This window comes from Spermophilus citellus (genome assembly GCF_964194105.1).
Source record: "Spermophilus citellus genome assembly, chromosome: 11".
Taxonomy (NCBI): Eukaryota; Metazoa; Chordata; class Mammalia; order Rodentia; family Sciuridae; genus Spermophilus; species Spermophilus citellus.
This window is the reverse complement of record NC_138192.1, coordinates 110,515,259-110,540,753: the sequence shown is the minus strand read 5'-3', so window position 1 is coordinate 110,540,753 and position 25,495 is coordinate 110,515,259. Positions and strand designations below refer to the sequence as shown.

Here is a 25,495-nt window from a genome sequence, read left to right as displayed (position 1 = left end):
CTTTTATGTTGTTGAAATAGGTACTGTTGAAAGTTAAAGAGTTAATTTCTGGTTGGCTCATAGGGTTATTTTTTCCTTTTAAAAAGATATTTTAAAGAGAACAGCAGAATGGAAAATTATTATCAAATACACTAGAAGTCTAATATATAAGAACACAGGTTTCAGTTAAAATGGACAAAAGATTCGAAGGAACATCTTTATAAAAAAAATGAGTTAGGTTTTTTTTGTTTGTTTTTTGTTTTTGTTTTTGTTTTGTAGTTGTAGATGGACTTGTTTATTTTTATGTGGTGCTAAAGACTGAACCCAGTGACTCACACATGCAAAGCAAGTGCTCTGCCACTGAGCTACAACCCCAGCCCCAATTAGGCTTTTTTAAGTGGAAAAAGTTCATCCTTACTACCAACCAATTGTAAATTAAGTTAACCTGGAGGTATCATTATATATATTTACAAAATTTATGAAAATGAGAATTCTTATCACATAGTGTTGACAAGTGGTAAAAGTGGCATATTCATATACTACTGGTGACATTATAAGGGGATTAAAAAGGTAAATATATGTATAAAAAGTAAAAATGTTTTCACTCTGATTTAGAATGGCATTTGGGGGAATTTATCTGAAAAATAATTTAATAGGAAAAAATAGAAGCTACATTCAGAAATCATTATCATGTCAGATCATAATTGCCAAAATTTTGAAGCAATTTAAATCTGTAACAGTGAGATAATGAATAAGAAAATCATGGGACATAAATAATTTGGAATATTTCGCAGCTTTTTAAGATTATAATAAAAAACTAAGTTAAAAAGAGGATTTTTGTTATGTCATATAATTTAAGAAGAAAACAGCAAAGTAAAAAATTCATAGGGACTACATCTACATTAGGATATATCCAAAGATAATTTTCCATAATAAAAATAGTTGATGTGTTAGGGTTATACAATTGTAGGTTATCAGTAATTTATTTCTTAATTCTTTAAATAATTATTTATTGAGCCGTTAGAACACTGTTACTATTTTAGAACCAACAATAAAAAGAAGAATAAAAACAACATTCAGGAAGGTCATAGGTTTATGAGGAAACAGGCTGTTTGCACACAACCTACCACACAATCAAGGTCTTTAATACTGGGGCTGGGGATGTGGCTCAAGCGGTAGCAAGCTCGCCTGGCATGCGTGCGGCCCGGGTTCGATCCTCAGCACCACATACAAACAAAGATGTTGTGTCTGCCGAAAACTAAAAAAAATAAATATTGAAATTCTCTCTCTCTCTCTCTGTCTCCAAAAAAAAAAAAAAGATCTTTAATACTTTGTAGTTCCAATAGTCATTTTAATTGAAAATTAAAGACACTAAGAGTAGAACAAAATAACTATCTTATGTTTTTAATACTTTTTTTCTTTTAAAGAGCATATTCAAATTGTACAGGGCCAGGTTTTAGTCTTCATTCAGATATCGTCATGCCTTATATTGCCAACTATGGCTCAAAAGAACAGATTGAGCACTTCATCCCCCAGATGACAGCAGGCAAATGTATTGGTGCCATAGCAATGACAGAGCCTGGTGCTGGAAGGTAAGTCAACCTTCATTTGATTTTAAATTCTTGGAAGCAGTGCCCTAATAACAAACATTTTCTTAGTATGTTTGGCTCTCCATATTTGTCAGTTCTGCATCCATGAATTCAAATGACCTCAAATCAGAAATACTCAAAAAAAGAAAAAAATTGTGTCTGTACTGAACATGTACTTTTTTCTTGCTACTGAGATACATCTCCAGCCCTTTTTATTTTTTATTTTGAGACAGGATGTTGCTAAAAAAATTGTCCATGCTGGCCTCAAACTTGCAATCCTCCTGCTTCTGCCTCCTGAGTAGCTGGTATTACAGTAGCCCAGCAGAAAAGTCTTTACTTTAATAACTAAAATTTAAGGTAAATACTCAAAGAGAATACATTAGTTTCCTGTGGCTTCTGTAGCAAACTACCACCAAAGTTTATGACTTAAACAACAGAAATGGATTCTTTAAACAATTTGGAAGGCCCAAAATCCAAAATCAGTATCATTGGGCCCCAAATTAGTTATCAGGAGAGCCAAGCATCCTCCAGAGGGCATAGAGAAGAATTTACTCCTTGTGTTTCTATCTCCTGGTGGCTCCTGGTGTTCCTTGGCTTATTGCCTTTGTGATCACGTTGCTTTTTCCTTTTCTGTTTATGGAATCTTCCTCTCTCAGTCTTTCTCTCCTAAGGACGTTTGTGATTACATTTACAGGTCATCCAGATAATTCACTATAATCTTCCCATCTCAACATCCTTAAGTTATACTTTTCCATATAAAGCCACATTTATAGATTTTAGGGATTACAACCTGATATTTTAGGGGTCATTATTCATCCAAATATAGAGTTATAAAAAAGAAAATGTGTCCTGGAGTATAAAAATATAAAGACCACATAGAAGAAGAATCAGAAAAATTTCATAATATATGTGGACTATTTATTAATAATGCTAATCACTGTAGGTTTTTGAAACCTAAATTTCTAACAAGAGAGGATTGTTAGTTAAAAATCATGGTAAATTCACATGATGATATTCTATGTAGATAAAAAACCATTGGATATTATTATGTATGGTCCAATTTTACAAATATACATTTATAGGTGTGTCTAAATCTATGGAAAAATAATTGCAAGGTTGTATTTTTAAAATGTTCAGGAGATAAATTTATTTGTTAAATAAATTTTCTTTGGAATACTGTCTATATTTCTTCATATTTTAATTAAAATACTGTTTAGATTTTTAAAAAATTCTACTTTTAGAGCAAGTTTGTTACAAGAAACAGCATTTTAGATGTAGTCTTTTTTTTTTTTTTTTTTGGCAGTATTTGCGTTTGGGTATTGAATACCGGGTCTTATATATGCTAGGTCAGCACTTTACCACTGAGGTACAACCTCAGCTATTTTTTAATTTTAAAACAGAATCTCACTACATTGTGATCCTTCTGCCTCAGGGTTCCAAATAGCTAGGATTACAGGAGTGTGCCAGCACATCTGGTGAGAAATAGTATTTTTAATAGCTAAATTCTTGATGAGAAGAAGTAGAGGAAGGAACCAAAGTATGTAAAGGTAGGTAAAATATATTGTGATACATAATTTCAAGAGTGAGCCAATTTGTGGTTTTGAGCATTGTTGGGCTTTTATGTACTCTATGAAGTTTGGCTAATTTATTTAATTTTTGTTTTTTTGCTGTGCTGGGAATCAAACCCAGGGCCTTGATATGCTAGGCAAGTGCTCTACTACCGAGCCACATATCCAGCCCAAGGTTATTTAATCTTAATCATACATTCATTCATAGAACGACTAGAATATAATATATTAGACATGATTTTTTAGTTCAATTGTGTGAACATTTCTTATATTAAGATTTTTATAATGGCATATCCAGTTTGAATGATCACACTGTATATATACTTATATAATAGCATTTGTCTAATTTATTTTTTACCCACTGATGAATTTTTTTGTCTTTTCTTTCAATTACAGTGACTTACAAGGAGTAAGAACAAATGCCAAAAAGGATGGAAGTGATTGGATTCTCAATGGAAGCAAGGTGGGTAAAGAGGGACTTCTCTGACCCTTCTTTCCAGAGTCATGCCATGGGTAAAGATGTTATTATGTAAGGATTCACTTAGGAATTGTTTACTTAAGTATTTGTGAGGTGGAGAGAAATTTACAACTTATTTACATGACACAAGATCTATGGTAACCCATCTGTGTTCCATGCTGCATGTGTTCTTAAAGATACCTCAAAGGTGGTTTTAGCTTCCAAACAGCTCTTCTCAAAAACGAGAAAAGTGGGAAAGTTAGGTTTATATTACCCTAACATGGGACAGACAATAGCTGAACTTTATGAAAGACTGGGGAAAAAGCTTTCTGATAAATATCAAAAAGAGTTTGAAAGATACCAGATCATAGAATCCTTTTCAATCCTATGTACAGATTTAGAGAGCTCCTCTAAACAGGATCACAGATGGCTCAAGAGCAAACATATCTCTTAGAACCTAATATCGTTCAGGGAAAATGATACCTAGAATTATGTCTGGTATATACTTAGTATATATTTTTTGTTGACTGAGTATTAAGTGAAGAAAAAATATTCATTTTCTACACTGTTATAAGAAGTCTTGTTGAAAATATGTTCCAGGGTCTGTTGAAGGTGAGTTTTTCTGTGTTATTTTTGTTTGTTTGGTGCTGGGAGTTCCAGGGCCTCATACATGCTAAGTATGTCCTCTGGTACTGAGTTATGTCCCCAGCCCTATTTTCTTTACTAAAATTTTTTTTATTTCCAGTTAGTTTTAGTCTAATAATTTTTCCTTTCCTTTTTTTTTTTTTTTTGGTACTGGGAATCAAACCTCTGACTTCACACTTGCAGGGCAGGCATTCTGCCACTGAACTCCAGTGAGCTATATATCTCCAGCCCAGGCTGATACCTTTATATTTACAAAGTCAAATATAATCATAGCTCTGTCAAATTCCTAAAAGTTTCTAAATGATCTCAATTTCTGTACTTATATTATCAGAGACTGGTAACAATTGTGAACCAACATCAGACTGCAGACCAAATTTTGAGCAACCGAGTTCTAAGTAACATTCCATAATCAAGTTTTCTAATTACTATGCAGAAAAATAATACCTGTGCTATTAAATAAATTTGGAAAGTGTGCATAACTTCTCTTTGATATGCTGATATACATTATGAATCTCTAAAAATTGGATACAGTATGTTTTGTATCCTAGGAAATTTTCTTTTTATAGAATGTTAAGAATCACTGATTTATTCAAATATACTTTAAGAGATATTAGTCTAAATTATTCATGCTAAGGATAAGAAACAGGTGCTAATTTCAATATATAATCAGTTAATACCCTGCATACAGAAAGCTGTTTTGAAAGAAAAGTGGGGTATTTGGTCAAAAGTAGAATGGGAACCACATTTGTTGTGACTGGATTTCTAAGCAGGCCCAATCTGCTTGGTTACAGTCTTCTGTGGGAACCACTTAGGAAAGATACCACTGACTGTTTCAAAAACTGAATTAGGAATGGTAAAAAGGTAAAAAACAAGTAAAAGTGAAGAAATGAGTAAGCAGATACAGTACATCAGAACTAATATGCAGTCACTAAAATGTCAACACTGTTTTTTAAGTATATATAATTGTTATGTTAACATTAAGTGAATAAACAGAATGCACATATAGAATTTTAATAATAAGAAAAGAGATGAGAAAGGAAATTCCTAATGGTACTTATATTATGGACTCTGAATATTTTTCTTTCTTTATAACTACATCCTATCTATCTATATAGCATCTACAATGAGCTTATATTATACTATAAGCATTTGATTAAAAAAATTACATCTCTCATTACAAATAATGCCAGTCCTTTTTGAATTTTTGATTTTCATAATTAGGAAATTTTTAAAAAGGCCACCAACAAGAATTATCTTACAACTTTCTTAGGAAGGGAATGAGTCATGACGGAAATACTCATATAAGTTTAGGTGACTGTACAGATGGTTCAGAATCTATTCATCCTCTTCTGAAATTACTTCCAAAAATAACTTTTGGAAACTTCCCTTGATTTTACCAATCTGAGATCAGAGTATACAAGTGAATAGTTTCTGTCCTATGAACTGTTCCTTTTTTTCTATTCCATTGTTTATTTTTAGAATATTTTAGTTTTCAACTCCTGGATTCAAAACAAACAAAAAATTACTCAACTATGTCAACTACATCAAATGGTTACTATTATTGTAGAAAGATAGGAAAATTTGGAAACCTTTGATAGGAATAAGGAAGTGATGGAGCCACATTGTTGAAAACAACAGTTTTCCCATCATTTATAGAATCCTTTTGGAGAATGCATGTTTCAAAATATATTCAAAGGGCTGGGGATGTGGCTCAAGCTGTAGCGCGCTCGCCTGGCATGCATGCAGCCCGGGTTCGATCCTCAGCACCACATACAAAGATGTTGTGTCCGCCGAGAACTAAAAAATAAATATTAAAAAATTCTCTCTCCCTCTCTCTCTCTCTCTCTCTCTCTCTCTCTCTCTCTCTCTCTCTCTCTCTCTCTCCCACACACACACACACACACACTCTCTCTCTTAAAAAAAAAAAAAAATATATATATATATATATATATATATATATATATATATATTCAAAGAACATCTCTGAAGGCCTCCTATATGCCAAAATCTACTAGCTGAGGATAGACATATTAATAAGAAATGGCCAGGCGTCCTAGTAGGGAGGGATGAGTGTCTTTTATTTTTGTGTCACCAACAATCACACCACCACTGCCTTCATTTACTGTCATATAGATGAAAACAATATAATTTTCTCATTTCCCATTATTTGAATACATCAGCACTATGCATTTTAGAGCACAGATCTTATAAAGCCATGGACATTAATTGATAAGAATAAACATCACCATTCTATACCCCTAATATTTTGAAGAGAGAAATAAAAGCAGATCATTTGAGTAAGTATGATAAACACTTAAGATGCTAGGTAAATTGATGGTGCTATTAGAGCACTTAGCTAAGCTAAGGAATTTAGAAGACTTTTTGAAAGATATGATGCCTGAACTCAGTCCAAGATGAGTAGAATGCATCCTAGCTGAATTTATTCTGTAGCATCTTAGGAGATATACAAAGGTTCTTGAAGGTGATAGGATTAGGTTGCCCTTTAGAAAGATCCCTTTGGTCTTATGATGGATTATAGAACTACAGAGGGTTCAATTGTAGCAACTTGTGCAAGAAATGATAAGAACCAGAAAGAAGGTAATGATAACAGAAGTGAAAGGAGGGGAATAGATTTTAAAAGTTTTAAAACGGATTAGGAAGAATTGGATTCTGAGGGGCTGAGGTTGTAGCTTAGTGGTAAAGCACTGGGTTCTATCCTTAACACCACTTGAAAGCAAATGAAATAAAGATATTGTGCCCATCTACAACTTAAAAAAAAGAAAAAAGAACCGGGTGTCAAGTTAAATGTGAAGCAAGATGATAGCATGATTTATTGAAACATTCATTGAGATAGGGAAACAGGTTGACATTCAGGATTGGATAGGAATTTGGAATAGGAAGGCATGTGTTCTACCCAGGAGTCTTCAGGTGGAACTGTCCAAAAGCAGATAGGTATAAAGGTATAGATCCTATCAATAAATAAGTTTTAAATAAATATTTGGCTTCATTAGCATGTAGTGAATGACTAAAGTGAAGAAAGTGGCTGAGATGACCCAGGAAAGATGTAGAATGAGGAGATAATTATTAATATTTTCCCTGGTTATATTTTGTTTTCTGAATCAATATCTTTGAATAATCCCTCCTATTTAGTTATTTTTTCCTTAATGATTATCTCTTCCTTCTTTAGGCTATTTTTTAAAAAGTAGTCTATCTATTAAAAAAACATAAAAATTAGGCTTTTTCAAGAAGTGATAAATCTGGGAGTATAGATACTTAATAGTGTAATGCCAGTTAGAGCAGATTTCCTTTTCTAATGGGTGGCTTTCCTCTGAAATTCAGTGTATATCATTTTAATAGACAATCTGGTTTATTATAAAAAACACAATCTCTTCAAATTGTTGTTAATATTTATAATATTAAGAAAATGCAGGGGCTCCGTGATAGAGTACTCACCTAGCATGCCTGAAGCACTGGGTTTGATCCTCAGCACCACATAAATATAAAATAAAGATATTGTGTCCACCTCAAACTAAAAAATAAATATTAAAAAAAAGAAAATACATATGCTTCATTCTTTGAAGCATTGGATAATTTTTCCTCTGCTCTTTAACAATCTCATGTATGAATCAATCAACCCTGAATGTATTGATATGTAGAGAGAGGTATGAAGTATGTTCTGCTTGTTCTAGTCTTCTTGAATGTGCTCTCCCTCAATCATAACTTGAACATGGACCTCAATATTGCAGAGCATTGTAGTGTACTTGGGTTTTTACAGGTATTCATCACTAACGGCTGGCTAAGTGATGTTGTGATTGTAGTCGCAATCACAAATCGTGAAGCTCGCTCTCCGGCCCATGGCATTAGCCTTTTTCTGGTAGAAAATGGAATGAAAGGATTTATTAAAGGACGGAAGCTACATAAAATGGGATTAAAAGCCCAGGTAAGTCATGGTATAAATTTTATTCAGATAATAACTGAGGTTATTATCATTGAAAATAAGATATATAGAGAATTACATGTGGTACAATCACAACTGCCTATCTGAATTTCTAAAATGTTTTTCAAAAATGGTAGTGGAGATTCATTTTCAGTAATGCCACTGTATCTCTTTCTAGTATTCAGCAGTGGGAATGAATTAGGATATTTTGAAAATCTGATTTAGAAATGGCAAAATTAGAGCTGAACATGGTGGCACATGCCTGTAATCCTAGTTGCTCAGAAGGCTGAGGCAGGATTACAAGTTTGAGGCCAACCTGGGTAACTTGACAATACCCTGTCTCAAAATTTAAAAAACGAAGAAAAAAAGTACTGGGAGTATAGCTCAGTGGGCATGCACAAAACCCTGGATTCAGTCCCCAGATTTATTTTAAAAAAAAAAGGAAATGGAAAAATTAACTGCATGCTTTAATAAACCATCTGTATGAAAATTACTGAAGAAAATTATGAAGAACAGAAAATATTTTTCTATACACTACCAAAGAAAATGTTTTGCTTAATAAGTATTAGAAATTTCCACTTACACAGTTCCTAGAAAGCTGGACAGTATTAGAGCTTGAATGACAGGGCATTGCAGTGGGAAAACCATAAGTTTTAGAATTAGAAGGACCTGGATTTGAAATCCTTGTTTTACCCCTTACTACTTATGTTCATTAACCACTCCTACATGGCTTCTAATTTGGTTCTTTTTTTGTTTTGTTTTCCTTGAATGGAAATAATAAGTCTCTTCACTGGGTTATAATGAAACATAAATGAGCTCATTCACTAGTCAATTATATGGTCTTTTAGGATACTGCAGAACTGTTTTTTGAAGATGTCCGATTGCCAGCTAGTGCCTTACTTGGAGAAGAGAATAAAGGCTTCTACTATCTCATGCAAGAGCTTCCACAGGTCAGAAATGTTTGAAGAGTCCATCTATTGATTAGATATTGGACTGGAGTAAAATAATATAGAACTATATAAATTAATGTGTGTAAAACTTGTGGAAAAACAGTCATTTGCATATAAAGTTATAAAAGAGAAAGCATGAATGTTACAGGCGAGATAAATAAATAACTGAACTCAAAAATATCTAACTGAAGCTTATAAAGTGAATAGGGAAATTAGGTATTTCGTTCTGTGATGCCTTCTTGAAATGATTTCCACTCCTTAACTACAAGTTAAAAACTTATCTCTTTAAGGGAAAAAAAAAAAAGAACTTAGTTCTTTGTAAGGAAATGTCACTGAATACATTTGGCAGTTTTTAAATAACTGGAATCATAGGGAAAATGTGTTAAGTTCATACAGAAGAGTTTTGTCACAGAGAGTAAGTATCCATATCTGTGTTTTGGGAATGTGGCTGCCTAGTGATCATTGAGTCTCACATGTCAGCTTAAGGGGATACCTTTGCCTGTTGACTGCATGGCATGGGCTAAATTTGTAATTGGGAAAAAGAGGTAGGGATACTGGCACTTAAATAGAATATGAAAATCATTAGCATGATGAATTAAGCTGGTTAAAGTTGCTTGTACTAATAGATAGAATTTATGCTATACACTTTAAAATATTGATTTCCATGGATAAATTAAGTTATACAGTGCCCAGAGATCAAAAAATAAAAGTCAACTATGGAATTTCTTTACTCATGTGTATGTATATATGTGTACACACATATATATGTGTTTATATGTATGTGTATAAATATATAGATATGTGTATATATATATATATAAAAAATAAAGCCAATCATTCATAAAAATAAAGGATTTGCTCTAGAGCTTTGGAAAATTATTTTTAAGACATCAAAATAATCTCAAATCTCTGTGGGAGCCTTTTCTTATAAAGAGTTAAGAAATAAGTTAATCTTTAGCAGGTTGTTTATAGGATTTATTAGAATTGAAATTGTCTGAAAGTCATTTGTGTAATTACAATAATGTTTAAGACTTAATTTTGGGGTTATAGGAAAGGCTGTTAATTGCTGACTTGGCAATTTCAGCCTGTGAATTTATGTTTGAAGAAACCAGGAACTATGTTAAACAACGAAAAGCTTTTGGGAAAACGGTTGCACACATACAGGTAAGTTTATTGTTCTTGTTATGATTTAGCATTAGATGATATCATTTTACTCATCTGAGCATTCCAAATTTTGAACCATTTAGTTTCTTCCTAAATGAAGGAACAGTGTAAAGCAATGTGGTCATCAACATCCCACTAGCAAGAAAACTTGAGCTGGGATTCTACCTTTAAATTTTTTAAGTAAAATGATTTTGGCTGGAAGACTTTGTGGAGAGGTAGAGATGAAGCATGGTGGTGGTGTTTCATTACAAAGATAATGCTCAGTGTGGTTTAAGTCCTGCATAGCTCCTGATATCTTTATAGTCAACGTAAGTTATGTCTTCTCTCTCAAATATTTTCCTGTTTGTGAGACATGTAAAATATATTTGGTATATAAAATTGTAAGGTTTTACAATTTCAAAATCTTAAGATTTGTTAGATTTTTAATATGTACTCACAAATAGAAATATCTTCTTATTTATGAATAAAGTCAGTAGCTACCTCATAAGATTACTGTAGAGGATTCAGTGGGATATAATACACATATAGTGTGTAGAATATTGCCTGAAAAAACTAGCCCTCAATGAAGTTAGCTGTTACTTTTGCCCCTATGTAAAGCTTTGCTGTTTTGTTTCCATATAGGGGGCTTTTTTTTTTTTTAAATAAATCAATTTCTTGGTTTTGCTTCTGTTCCTGATGTGGACCTTCTGTATATCTTTCTGGGAACTATTTGCTACCTATGTAATCTTCAAGTTATATTTTTTCCATACTGAGAAAAATATTACATCTTATTTTATTAAAATGCTGGCCTAAAACAGTTGTTCAAATCTATACAAATGAGGCATACACGCAAATCAAAATTACAATTTAAAAAACAGCATGACTTGATTTAGATAAATTGTGATTTTCTTAGGAACAAGGCTGTTGTATTTTATATTCCCTTTCATTTATGGATCACTGATTTGCTTTTCTGTGGTTCCTTGATGACTGCACTCTCCCCTAGGGCATTTAGAAAGGTCAAGGATGGGCAGATGCATGTTGACTGAAGGTGTAACTTGTGCTATATCTTGGAGAGCAGTGTTGTTAAATGTTCTGTAAATCAGACATAGCTTTGTATTGCAACTAATTTTCTTATTCAAAATACAAATAATCTCATGAGAAGTACCGATTTATTGATTTATTTCTTTTTGTTTCACAAGTACACATTTACCCATTCCCTTGTAAGGTTGTGCTCAAATGTAATTCTATAGGTGTGACTCTGGAATACTCAAAACTCCTGGCAATATGAAGGAAGTTATACCACTTGGTATCAGTCTGCAGCTTTCTCCTGTGTACCCAAAGTAGAATCAGTATTATTATTCCTCTGAAATTCAACTCCCACAACTTTTCACATAAAAAATGTCTATTAAAACATTTTTACACAATTAGGCCTAAGTCATGTTATGCTAGCAGCAGCCTTCTGCACCTCCTATTTGATTGCAGCAAGAGGCTGTGTCATGCCTCCGACCCATCCCATCTGGATTTGTTTAAGTACACTCTGTGATTGTCACACATCCATGAAAGTGTTGAAGGGCATGTTTCTCAGAATGTGTCCCCATTGTTAAGCAATGTCTGACTGTATTTATTTGTTGCATTTTCATAGCAAAAAGGCAAGAAATAGTTTTAATCCCTGCTTTTCAAAACAAGTGTCATTTGTTACCTTCCCCAAAAGATAGTTCACTAAATTTTCAGTAGGTGGCAGTAGGATTCTGCTTCTACAGGTTCATTATTATTTTCTAGTAATATTATTTTCCAGTAAGTGTATATGTTCTGAGATATTCTGAGCTATGCTCTAATCTTCCCGTTTCTCTAAAATAAGTATCTTTGAATAGAATTTTCATATTTCCAGCTAGGAATATATGCAGAGAAGATGAATGACTAATACATCAATACATGTCTATATCTCCTATTCTATAGCTGAACACACTACAGTTGTAATTCAGCTGAAGTAGAAGATGATTACGTCTCCATATAATTGACTAAATGTTATTTTATGACCATATAACTATTGAGTTTCACTTATCTTTAATATCCTTGAATTTTGAACATTTGGGGCCTTTCTGAACTTTTGGGTACATGTCACAAAATTCACTTCCTTTTTAGAATAAAGAGCTACTATACTAAAGTAGCAGTAATTACAGGATTTTCATTTTTTAAAAAAGTCTGTACCTTCTTAGGTGATATCACAGCTCATGATTTTCTCTGGAATAGACAATACAGTAGTAAAATGTATGTAAAATAAAAAAAATGGCTACCTATATGCCAGACACTGTACTAAGTAAATTGTCTCATTTTTTTTTGCCTTCGCAACTGTACATTATTAATATTATCATCTTCATTTTGCAGATAGGGAACTTGAGGCAGAAAAAGGTTAAATAACTTGCCCCAAATTATGTAGCTATCTAATTCCCCAACCCACACTCTTTTTGATGCCCAAGGTTTAAAGTATATGGCTCTTTTAATTTTCCCTATTTCCTTCACCTACTGGTTGGCCAAATGAAAATGAAATGCCCTTTTTTTAACTAGAGCTCTTAGTCATTTCCTGTGTGGAACATGCTGTTGATGCTAAGGACACCAAATATTTGGGAAAGGAACAGGAGAGAGGGAAAGGTAACTTGTTTTTCTTCCACAAATCAAAAAGAATATCCTGTTCCTAAGTCCTTGAGTATATGATTAATTAACTATAAGATTAGGTGGTGAACATAATTTGTTTTATCTTAATTTAAGTCATAACATATGATGATAATACAACTAACAGTGTTCAAATGACTACTGGGCTAGAGAACTTTTCAAATGTGTCTTCTCATTCTAAAGTTCTAAGATATTTATCATGCAGAACTCTGAAAGACATTCTATCCAGTCTACTTAGTAACTTAAGAACTTTTTTTGACATGCTAGCTGCAGTATTACCTATTAGCAAATTTTAATGACAGATAAAGTTACTTCTGAGAACATGTTGATCCTTCAAAAAAACACCTGGCTAATGATACAGTTATGAACTGCCATTCATTAGGAAATAATTTCAGACAGCATGACTCATTGTCTACAGTGAAAAGCAAAGGACAGTTCTGTTTGGTAGCACCTAATTCAGTGCCAAGAATATGTAAATATTTAATCTCTTCATCTGTAGAGAGTAAAAGATGTACCCTAGAGGCATGAATTTTTTCAGAAATCTCTGGACCTCACCCAATGTACTGAAGCAAGAATTCTAAATGACTCCATCCTTGTCTGAAATTTAACTTAAGCGTCTAGAATCTCCCAGCATTTGCATAGGAACAAGTCTCACTTGAGAGAATAGGACTCAGAGGTCTTGATTATCTCATAATGTAAATAGTGCATAAATTTTCAAATGTGGCATCATGTAGGGGCAAGAATATTTTGAGACTTATTGTATTCCCTTTGCTTTCCAAATGAAATATCATAGATAATGTCCTTGAACTAAGCCAGGAGTGATCAGTTTGGGGGATTTTTGTGGAATATTTACTCATGTGTTTCCAATATATAGAGAAGATTATTTCCTCACTGTTGATGTCTTGTTCTAGCTTTAGTTTTCTATGAGCAAATTGGAATGTGAAGAGTGAATGGGAAACTTTGTTCTGATTTAAAGGTAGACATTTGACCTAATTAAATATTTAGTTAATAGAAATGGAGATAGAAAGAAATAGAATGGAGATAGAACTAGAGGGGAATCAAGTTTTGACACAGGCCAGCCTGTTGAGATAATTAAGGCAAGGATCGATGCAAAAGTTGTAAGTGTGTGGTGTCAGCCTTCTCATTGCTTGGTTTTGGAATCACTAGATGCCTGTTATACTCTGTCTTTCTAGAGTAGCATTAGGGATAAAACCAAGGAAAGACTATCAGTTGGGTTTTTGATCAGCACAGCAGTTCCATCTAAGAAGAAACTGTTCCTCAATGCTCCTACTTCACCTGGCATACCCATATCTTTCCTTGTCCTAGGTCATTATTATATGCTCATTCTTTGATTTTTCCGAAATGAAAAGTACCAAAATTGTCTCCACCACCAATAACACTGAAAGATTCAATTTTGTGTTTTGACAGTTTAGCCAGCAGTGTAAAAGCAGGCCCAGCATCCCATGAGAATTTAGCCCCACAATCCTCCTTTGAGAATTTAGTCATGGCTTTGGCCTTAGCAGTAGTATTTAGGTGGAATGCTTTTAATTTCTACTTTGAGTTTCACTGTATCACTTTTGTCATGAACTTCCACATATGTGCCTTCTATTAGCTGGAGTGAATTTCTTCGCAATGCCACAGCAGAATGATCAGAATTATTTCTATCCGGATTTCCACAAAGAAAACAGAGCCAGCTCACTGGCTGGGTCTCAGGCCTAAGAAGTCAGCTAGAATAGGATGTACTTTTGGAGGCAACCCAAAGTGGAATGTGCCAGTGTTTCAAGTCCTAGCCAGTTTCCTGAGAGTGGATGCCAGAGTGAACAGATTAAACTCAGAGTTCAAGATATGAGAACCAAAATCAAGAATTAAATGAAACCCGATTGAAGGGAGAATTGTCAGGAACCACTGAGGATGGTCTAAGTAGAACAATTTCCAACAGTACTATTGGTTATCCATGGTTAGCAGAGATAGGTACATAATATATTAACACTGACAATTTCAAACCATTCAGTTTAAGTTTGAGATGCTAGACAAACTCTTGAGAGGGATGGGAGGGAGTATGAGGAGAGGTGGGAGAGTTATGGGTTATTAGACTTTGATCTCTTGAGTGCTCTAATTATTACATTATTAATATTATAAATGGTTATTAATATAATATTTAGATGCTATTTATAAATATATAAAACACCCTGCCCTTCCCCATTGTTACCTTACTTTATTCCAAGACAGAGGCAGAATAGGGAAATGTGTATACTTAATTTCATTAATGGAGAGTAAATCTTCAAGGATTTAGTTTCTGGAGGAAAATCAACAGCTGTACCTAAAGGACTATACCACAAGATGGTGCTCACACATTAAAGTCATGCTGGTTGGTTTTCAAGCAGTTTTCTTTAATGGTCTACATTTTATAATCTAAAACATGAGATGTAATTTATGTATTTATCTTTGCATCTTTTAGTATATGTTTTCTTAGCATTAAAATATACTATATTTTGAATTTAAGGTGATTAATATATTTTTTAAAATAGTAAAACCAATAATTCCATTTTTTTTGTTTTGTTCTAAAAATCGTTTGCTATATGCTTTTTGAGATGCAGAGTCAAAATATGTACTTTTATATGCTCAATTTTTCTTTCATTTTCTTTAAATTCAAGACAGTGCAGCATAAACTAGCAGAATTAAAAACACACATATGTGTAACCAGATCTTTTGTGGACAGCTGTCTGAAGCTACATGAAACGAAACATCTGGATTCTGCCTCTGCTTCTATGGCGAAATATTGGTATGCATGCTGCAGTAATTAAAATGTGGTGCTTGCTCAGACTGTTATGGAATTTTGCCATTAAACTCAGCCTTGAGGGTATTAAGGAAGAAGGCTGTATAAATGAAAAATAGCAGTAGGAATCAACTTTTAAAACTGCTGAAACTTCCCATTAGGCCTATTTCTACTATGCTAAAAATTACTCAAGTTTGTTAATTCATAACTTTCTATTCAAAATAAAGTATTAAGAGACTGAAGTAGAATGACTAAGATTACTTCATTCAAGTAATAGTTTAATTTCAAATTATCTGACAAGTGACATACAGTGAGGCTGCAAGAGAAAAGCAAAACTTAGGAGTCTTGGAATTGATTCTCAGTTCTTCCATTTGGTAATTTTAACTAAGTTAATTTCACTTGGGATAGCTTCTTGTTATTTGCAAAATAAAATTCAGGATTTTTATAAAATATCTTTTTAAAATGCCTTTATAAAATGTCTTTTTCCTCCAAAGATGTCACTTCCTACCTGAAGATCACAATTCTGAATTTTAATAACTGTGAAATAAGTTTTTTAGGGTTTTGACTTTTCAGAAATAAACTGGGGATAAAAGTGAAAAACTAAAGGGTAGACTAGTAAAGTACATTTAAAGTACCTGGATAGGATTTTTCTGTTTTGGTTATTTTTCATATCTTAAAAAGAAGTATTGAATTATTAACTAATCAAAAGTTGTACATGTTTTATTAAAATGAAAGGGAAAAAAGTTTTACATGTAGAAAGATTTATAAGAATTTAAGATTAACAGTGATGTTAAAGATGAGTTAATTGAAAAACAACCCCTTTCAAGGCTTTTGTGTATGTTAAGATGCAAGAATATGGCTGGGGTTGTGGCTCAGAGGTAGAATGCTCACCTAGCATGTGCAGGGCCATGGATTCGATTTTCAGCACCACATAAAAATAAATAAATAAAATAAAGGTATTATGTACAACTACAACTAAAAAATAAATATTAAAAAAGGTGAAAGAATATATAATCTAAATTAGATTGTAGAAGTGAATTTGGTTTCCTCTTTTTGAAAACATTCTCACAGCTCATTAGTCCCAAAGTAGACTAGAAAAAATTCTTGTCATTCATTAACGTGGGTTCAGTTTAGTCATAAATAAAATAGGGGAAATATGTAGAATAGTGCCTTATATAATGATTCCTTAATAATAAAATTGTTGAATTGAAAAGTGTGGAATTACTAGGAACTTGCACTTTTAGGGAGACTTTTACATTTATAACAAGTTCCTTGACTAGAGGGAAAAGTAAAAAAATTTTAGTTACTTTTGGGAAAATAGAAATTTGCATAGGTGTTGACCTTGGTCTTTGAATCCAGCAGGTTTATAATGATATTTAACATTGAAGCAGAAAGAGCAAGTTATTATAGCCCAGCCAATATTTCCATTAAAATATTTGCCAAATAAAAAAAATTGAATCACAAATATTATTGCCCCAAGAGATTTGTCTGTTAATCATTATATTGTTAATGTATTTCTTAGGAACACAATCACCTGTCCTATGGCTTGAGTTAAAAATTATTCTAAATAGTAAAATGTGTCTATGTTTAACTTTACTTTGTATTTCCCACTATTGAAAAATAAGCAGGAACAAATTTTAAATAGCTTACATTTTTGTTTTAAGAGGCATAAAATTCCTACCGGTTATCTGATGGATTTTTATGATAGTTAAAATTGTTACTGGGTAGACTCAGTAGTAGTAGCTCTCTCTCACCTAGCTTGCTTGAGGCTCTGTGTTCCATCCCCAGCCATGTGCAACAAACAAAATTGTTATGGTAAGATCAGAAAATACTTTTTCCCAAGTTTATCATATTCATTTTTTCTCTCTTCCTCTCCCACCTTCTTCTCTACCTCCAGAAATAAAAATCCCCAAATAATTTTTTTTGGGGGGTGGTATGGAGATAGAATTCAGGGGCATTGACTAATGAGCCACATCCCCAACCCTATTTCGCATTTGATTTAGAGACTGAGTTGCTTAGCACCTCGAAGTTGCTGAGGTTGGCTTCGAACTCAAGATCCTTCTGCCTGAGCCTCCCGAGCTGCTGGGATTACAATTATGCCCCACCACGCCTGGTCCCAAATAATTTTTTAATGTTTCCTTTAAAACATTAAATGTACTTTTCTAGTCTGCCTTTTTAGTTTTTCACTTTTATCCCCAGTTTATTTCTGAAAAGTCAGAACCCTAAAAAACTTATTTCACAGTTATTAAAATTCAGAATTGTGATCTTCAGGGAGGAAGTGACTTTTTGGAGGAAAAAGACATTTTATAAAGGCAAAAAGAACTAGATAATTGAATAATGTAGATCATACAGAGCATCTGCATGAATCAGACTTAATTCAAGTCTTTCTTATATCATTTTAAGCCAAAAAATAGCCAAAACCTAATAATATGAGTTTTCCACATTTGTTTCTAACCTCAATAAAAACCCAGCCAGAAATAAAATTGTGGGTTGTATTTTTTATGTGAAAATTCTCTTTATTTCCTGTGTAATTTTTATCCTCTGTTCTGCTTGTCTAATGTTTCTATTTGAATTGCTTGAATAAGTGAGTGCATTTAAACAATTATAAATAATTCATTTCCTGATTATAAAGCACCTCATGGAAATCCCCTTCAAACCTTTCTGTTTTTATGTCGGTCATCTAGGGCATCTGACTTACAAAACAGCGTTGCTTATGAATGTGTACAGCTCCATGGAGGCTGGGGATACATGTGGGAGTACCCAATTGCAAAGTGAGTACATTTGCTCTGTTATTCTCCTCTTAATCACATGAATGAAAGAAAATTTTACTGTACTATTTGTACATAAAGTATAGAGGGAAAGAAGGTATGAAATCTTGGCATTTTTCAACTATCTAGGGAGATGTTCACTCAAATGGAAGCAGCTTTCTTTTATTGACTCACCATTAGGATCTTGATATTTTTAAAGAAAGTGAAGAGGTTAATATACTGAAGCTTGATACTTGTCTTTGAAGGAAATATATTACTTTTTAATTTATTTTAATTTGTTGTGCATCCATCGTGCTGGGGATCAAACCTTGCCCATGCCAGGCAAGCATTCTACCACTGAGCTACCCTCCCTGCTGCTTTTAAACAAACAAACAAATGCAGTACAAATAATTAACTTGCATACTGAAAGGATCTAAGATGTCATATTTTAGTCAGGTGTGGTGGCACACACCTGTAATCACAGCAACTTGGAAGTTGAGGCAGGAGGATCACAAGTTCAAATCCAGCCTCAGTGATTTAAGGAGACCCCTCCTCAAAATAAAGTCTGGGGATGTAATGCAGTGGTACATTTAACCTGGGTTAAATCCCAGTACAAAAAAAAAAAAAAAAAAAAAGATGTCATACCTTAATTAGTTGATTATTTATTTTGCTCTGCAAAATAAACCAAATGTATTTGACTTTTTTACAGATTGAATTTTTACCTCTTTAAATTAAAGGAGATAATATATATGTTTTTATTGTATTACATATGACTACTCTTAGCTTGAGACAGTATCATTTGTAAGTAGGCAGTATTTTATTCCAGATTTTTTCCCCTCTATCTCCATAATTTCTTTTCTTCATCCTGTGGTCTTCTACCTCTCATTACACTTATCATTATACTAGAAAATGTATTTTTCCTCTTATTAATGGTATTTTCAGTTCATAAAATTTTTCCAAGGAAGTTTTTGTTATATATATATACATATTCCAATATAGTTGTGAATATGAGAATAAGAATGCTTTGGGCTTCTAAAATTTTTTTCTAATTTTTATCTGAAGGGGGAAAATTATCCAACTGGTATTCAATCTGTCAGCCTAATGTTTTTTAATTTATCGTTTTGACAAGTATACTTGGAAACATTTGATATGCCTAGAATCATTGAGGAAAGGAAACATTTTATTAAGTTTCATTAAGTTAAGAACAGAAGCTTCAGCCTAGATAATGATTTGCTGGATTTTCTCTAGTCATTGGGCAGTTCAGAAAGCTTTGATTACTAAGTATATATAATTTGTAACTATTTATGGGAATTTAGCAATAACCAGAGGTTGGTTTTATTTTTTTGTCCTTGAGAATACAGGTGTAAAGTAGCTAACTTATTTCTCTTTCTCTTTTTGTAAATCTTGGATTTTGGTGTATTCTTTCAGAGAACTTCTTCAAATGTGCCTTAATGAAAAACAGATTTAAAAAAAATATATCTGTGTATAATTATGAAATCAGAAATAAGCTTTGAGTTATGCTAGTACAAACTTAATCATCATTGGAATTTTTACTGTGTATTTTTGTGTTTTACTCACATTATCCATCTATCTTAATTCATAATATTCAGAATGCTTAGAAAGTAAAATAATACTGGATGTTTATATATTTTTGCTTAACTGTGTTGTTACAACTGATGCTGGGAATGTAGACATGAAGTGGTTCAGTGTTTGTGTAGTTCAAGTTCTTAGAAACCCATATAAGGGGGACAGGAGTTAGCCATCTCTGTGGTTTAAGATTAGGGTGTATAAACCAGGGTGGTGCATACTTGAGTATCAGCAACTCAGGAGGCTGAGGGAAGAGGATCACAATCAGAGTTCATTCATTCAAGTCAGTAGCAAGAAAAACTGTAGTTTGATGTCCTTTTTAAAATCCCTGATTTTAACTTAAAAGACATTTCCGTAAGAAATAATAATTACCCTTCTTGGCCAGTTTATTAGTTCAGAGTGTCTGTATACCTAGATTGCTATGTTTTTTTCCCCAAAGACATAGGGAATCCTAATATCCCCTAATATCAAAAAAAAAAAATCCTGTTAGATCTGTTAGGCAACACATTAATATAGTATACAGGCTTCAGTTTAAGAAAAGAATATCCCACTTGTGTTTCTTTGTCCCCTAGATTAAGCTACATTATTTGTGTGTGTGTGTGTGTGTGTGTGTGTGAATGACTGAGTGTTGGTTTCACAGATAAAAGAAGTGTTTTGTTTTCCCTTGTTATTTGTTTTGTTGCTGTCATTGTTTTTAATAACTAGTTTTCAGCATGTGGGTTTATTTCAGTCTTATTCATTAGGCTTGCGTCCATGAGAAGTGAGGTTTAAGCTTGGGCAAGTGTTTGAAGATTTCTTTGTCAGGCTAGGAAAGAGCAGCCTGAGATGGAGAGCCTGGTTGCAGTATGGTTAAACATTTCTTCTGCTGCCTTTCTCTGTTAATTTTAGTTGATGACTAAATTTAATTAGTAACCTATAAAAGGTATACTGATCTCTGTTGTTACATACTCTGTTGGAACTTCTTTCGTGTGAAAAAAAAACACAGTGCCTAACTCAGTCCAAAAGTGCTGAAAAGCATTGGGAGTGTTGAAGTAGGCTAAAATGCCAGGAAGGTCCTTGAAATGCAAGTGTTTGATTTTGTGGGGAAACCCAAAGCTTGTCCAGAAAAAAAAAAATGCATTTGAAAACATAAATGTCTCTAACTTTTAAAACTTTTACTAGAAAGTACTGAGATTGTAAAATTCCTTTGTAACGTGGTAAGTCACATCAGTATTTGCTGAGTGCCTACTTGTTTACAAGGTAATATGAATATAGAACAGCACAAGTCCAATATTGGTCATGCTCCTAGATAAATGCAGATTGATTGATTGATTGATTGATTGATTTTTAATTTTTTTGTAGTTGTAGATGGATAATACACCTTTATTTTATTTGCTTATTTTTATGAGGTACTAAGGATCGAACTCAGTGCCTCACACATGCTAGGCAGGTGTTCTACTACTGAGCTACAACTCCTGCCCAAGAAATGCAGATTTAATTTGTCTTAAAAATTAAATAATTTTAAAAAATATAGATTTTATATATGAGAAAAAAATGCCTTTCAATGTCTACTAGGAAAGTTCAGAGCTCAACAACTAGCCCCACCTGGACCAATGACAGTATTGTGACATAATAAAAAAGATATTTTCCATAGAGGCAGGATACCTCATTCTCAATCCAGTCTGCCAATTTTCTGTTATGTGACCACTAAATGGTAACCACTAATTAGTAAATGTATTAACTTCTCTGAATCTCACTTACCTTACCTATAAAACAATAATGTTTATCTCCCTAAGCCCAGAACCAAGAGGTTAAATTGAAATGAGAAAAGGTAAAAATAGCTATACACTGGCATGGTAGCTATCATGGCCATCAAAAGTGAACTCCTGACTGTGTGTGTGACAGTCTCACAGTAGACTCAGACACTTAGTACTTGAACTCCACACATCTGTGACTGTTAATCATTTCCAAAAATAAGTTCCTTGTTATCTTTGTGGTAAGTAATATTTTCTAGAGCATCAATTATATTCCCAGTGGTGGTACTGGGAAAGTAATTTCTCAGTTTTTGTCTTTATAAGCAGTGAGTTTCAATTTCCTAGAGAAACATTAAAGATAACAATAAATTAAGATATTCTATGCAATTCTAAATTTAAAACAGACTTTTCAGAATGCTATTATGTATGTATTGAATTTTACAAAATTAAATCAGATGAAATATAAATGTTACTTTGAATTTATAATCTCATAAAGCAAACTAAAACAAAGCTACATAAATTATCAATATCTTAGTAGTTGTTTATTTTTTTATATCTTTATTTTATTTTTATGTGGTGCTGAGGATAGAACCCATGCCTCACACATGCCAGGTGATCCCTCTACCTTTGAACCACAACCCTAGCCTTCTTAGTAGGTTTTTTAATATGCCAATTTAGTATGAATACTGTACTAAAAAAGCATGAATAACTGTTATTGCTTAGATTTCACTAAATGAATAATATTTTCCTGGCAAGATGAAATTTAGAGTTTCTAATATATTTTATTCACATAAATTCAACCATCTTCTAATTTATCCAGAGCTTATGTGGATGCCCGTGTTCAGCCAATCTATGGTGGTACCAATGAAATAATGAGGGAGCTGATTGCAAGAGATATCGTCAGTGACAAGTAGACATCTGCCCACATCCTGGAATCCTATTACAGCTAATCTTGTTTTAAATCTACTCAAGATAAAATGAAACCTGGAAGGAGGGGAAATGCTAAATATGTTTTTTATGTGCCTTCTGTATAGAGAAAGAAATCAAATATAAATACAACATTAATAGTGGAAGGAGAAATATCTGAATCCAAAGAGTAAAATTCTCCTGTGAAGGTTTTACTTTTAAGTTTTTATATTGTTAAAGGTCAAAATTTTTCTGACTCTAGAAGCCTTAATATTTCATTTATCTCTATAATTTTTAAAAGCATAAATTGCTTAAATCCCTAAAATTGAGGCAGAATTAATTTATATATGATATACTACTTTAAAAGCATTAATATTACTTCACAGTACATGGACTTTTAAAGGGAAAAATAAATCTAACTTAGACTATGAAGACATTTCAGCTACCTTTGCTCCAGATTCCCTGGAATATTGGTTCCTACCATGCTACCATCAAGTTCTTTTTGAGCAACCCTTCTTGGAAACAGATCATCACATTGTACCCTATAAATATGTCCAGTCATTGTGTATCAATTAAAAATAAAGTGAAACTTTAAAAAGAAAACAAACTTTGTGTAGAATGTCTCTTGGAAAGCCCTTAGTGAGGAGCTGCTATGGTTAAAGCAGGAAGCCCTCCTACCTCCTGCCTTGACATTCCTGGGACTCACCTGAAGGCTGTTGCCTAACCGGGACCACCGAATGCTCTTAGTTCTCTTATCTACTGATGCCTGGACTTTCAGTAGACTTCCATTTCAGTTTATAATAGGACACAGACTTCCTCATATTTACATTTCAAGATACTGGTAAGTATCAAAACAGTAGCTTTTATTTTGTAAGAATATAATTTATTGATTGATTTAACAAATACTTTGTATCTTCTATAAACCAGGCTGTTAAAAATATAACAGCAAACAAACTGGTAGTAATAAATCATGCAGGAAAGAAAAAAAAAACAAGACTATCAAATTAGATTAATTATAATAAAAGAAAGTTAGCATTAAAAATAAAGTAAGGAAATCACACTTGATTTGAGAGTGAAAAGTAACTTATAAAAATTAAACCATTAATTTGTAAACTGCTAACATCATTTAAGTAATTGTTCTTTGCATATACTGGTGAATCAGTGAATAAACCATTTTAAAATGTAAATAGATGTACTCTTGTTCAACTTAAAAAACTTAAAGTTATATTACCATTACAATGGGGTAGAGCAGAGAGAAGAGATAGATTTCTTCAAAGTATATAGCTTTGATTTTTCTTTTTAGCAGACATTCGCTAACCATGTTAGGTTCTTTCTCATATGCATTAATTACCATGCAAAATGGGTTAAAATAAGTTTTTATTAAGTGTTACATTATATGAAGTTTTTACCTCCTTCTTAGAATCAATAAGTGATAAAAGGATTTGACTAGACCTTACCCCCACCCCCATCCCCACCACAGTCCCTTTTTTTTCCATTCCCAATCTTATGGAAACTAGATTTTAGGAATATATCATCTGTAAATAAAATAGAATAGGAAAAGCCTGTAGAGGTGGACAGATCTGGGCTTGAATGATGACTCTACTATTTAGGATCCATTCATTGGACCTTGGACAACTTCTTAGCATTTCTTCAGGTGCAAATTATTCATTCAAGCCATTATAAGGAAAATACTTTAGTGTTGTGGTTTAAAAGGATTACAGACTAGTCACAACAGTTCAAATGTTAGCTGTAGTGGCTAGGGTTTCAAGGGCCTGATTCTAGAGCTTAGAACTGTCTGCAATTTCCCTAAATCCACTTCTTTCTAGTTTTCTTTGCAAATTGGTCTAAAGGACACTGAAGAAGATCTTCATTATGAGATGTTGGACTATTCTGTCCCTGCATCCTTCAGCACAATGTCATAAATTAGGGGAGAGATGTACTATGATTGACAGCCTCATCAGGAGTGCAGGGACAGGGAAAGCAGTTACTAAAGCAGAGAATGTAATTATCAAAAGAAAGGGAACAAAAAAGTCTGCCAAGCAGACCTAAATAATCTTTCCCTCCTTCCTTCTCTCTCCCTCTCTTACACAGTTATTATAAGTTCTGTTTATTCTTATATATCACAAAATGAATGGATATCCAATTATGTTTTCTAAAAGTAATCTGAGATTTTTTTCTTTCTTTTAAATTGTTAGTTTTCTTTACCTTACCACCTTCAGTCTTTTATACCCTCAAAAGAAGCATGTGTTGAATCATGGACTTAAAAACTAAAAGAAGTGCTGGGTCGGTGGCACAGGCCTGTAATCCCAGCAGCTCTGGAGGCTGAGGCAGGAGGATCTTGTGTTCAAAGCCAGCCTCAGCAAAAGCAAGGCACTAAGCAACTCAGTGAGACCCTGTCTCTAAATAAAATACTAAATAGGGATGGGAATATGGCTCAGTGGTCAAATGCCCCTGAGTTCCATCCCTGGCACACCACCCCCCACCAAAAAAAAAAAAAAAAAAACCTACAAAAAAAAAGGAGGAATTCAGAATATACTTCTTAACTTTTCATTTTATTTTCATTTCTTAAATAGCTAATCTTTGTGTATTGCTTGTGTGGTTGTCCCCTCAGGAGAAAATTTTATCATCTACATCTCATGCTGTGATGAGGAATCAAGAAACAGTAAATAATAATAATGTTCAAAAGAACAGGCTGGATTGACACAGCAAGAAAGCAAACTATGTAAATGTTAATGAGAATTTAAAGGCCTAGTCATTGGGGTTTGGGCTGAGAATTTAGGGTCATAATTATCACTTTAAAATTATTAT

General features: G+C 33.1%; 1 protein-coding gene across 1 annotated transcript in view; it reads left to right on the top strand.

Annotated features, from left to right (window-relative positions):
• ACADL (acyl-CoA dehydrogenase long chain) overlaps positions 1-23,294 on the top strand; it is a 30,004-nt gene extending 6,710 nt beyond the window's left edge. Inside the window, exons 4-11 of the mRNA XM_081261114.1 lie at positions 1,407-1,571; positions 3,533-3,599; positions 8,014-8,178; positions 9,024-9,125; positions 10,176-10,289; positions 15,593-15,720; positions 18,399-18,485; positions 22,602-23,294. Coding sequence (XP_081117240.1) covers positions 1,407-1,571; positions 3,533-3,599; positions 8,014-8,178; positions 9,024-9,125; positions 10,176-10,289; positions 15,593-15,720; positions 18,399-18,485; positions 22,602-22,695 — 922 coding nt within the window. The 3' untranslated portion in view covers positions 22,696-23,294. The remainder of the gene's footprint in view (positions 1-1,406; positions 1,572-3,532; positions 3,600-8,013; positions 8,179-9,023; positions 9,126-10,175; positions 10,290-15,592; positions 15,721-18,398; positions 18,486-22,601) is intronic.
• The last annotated feature ends 2,201 nt before the right edge of the window (positions 23,295-25,495 follow it).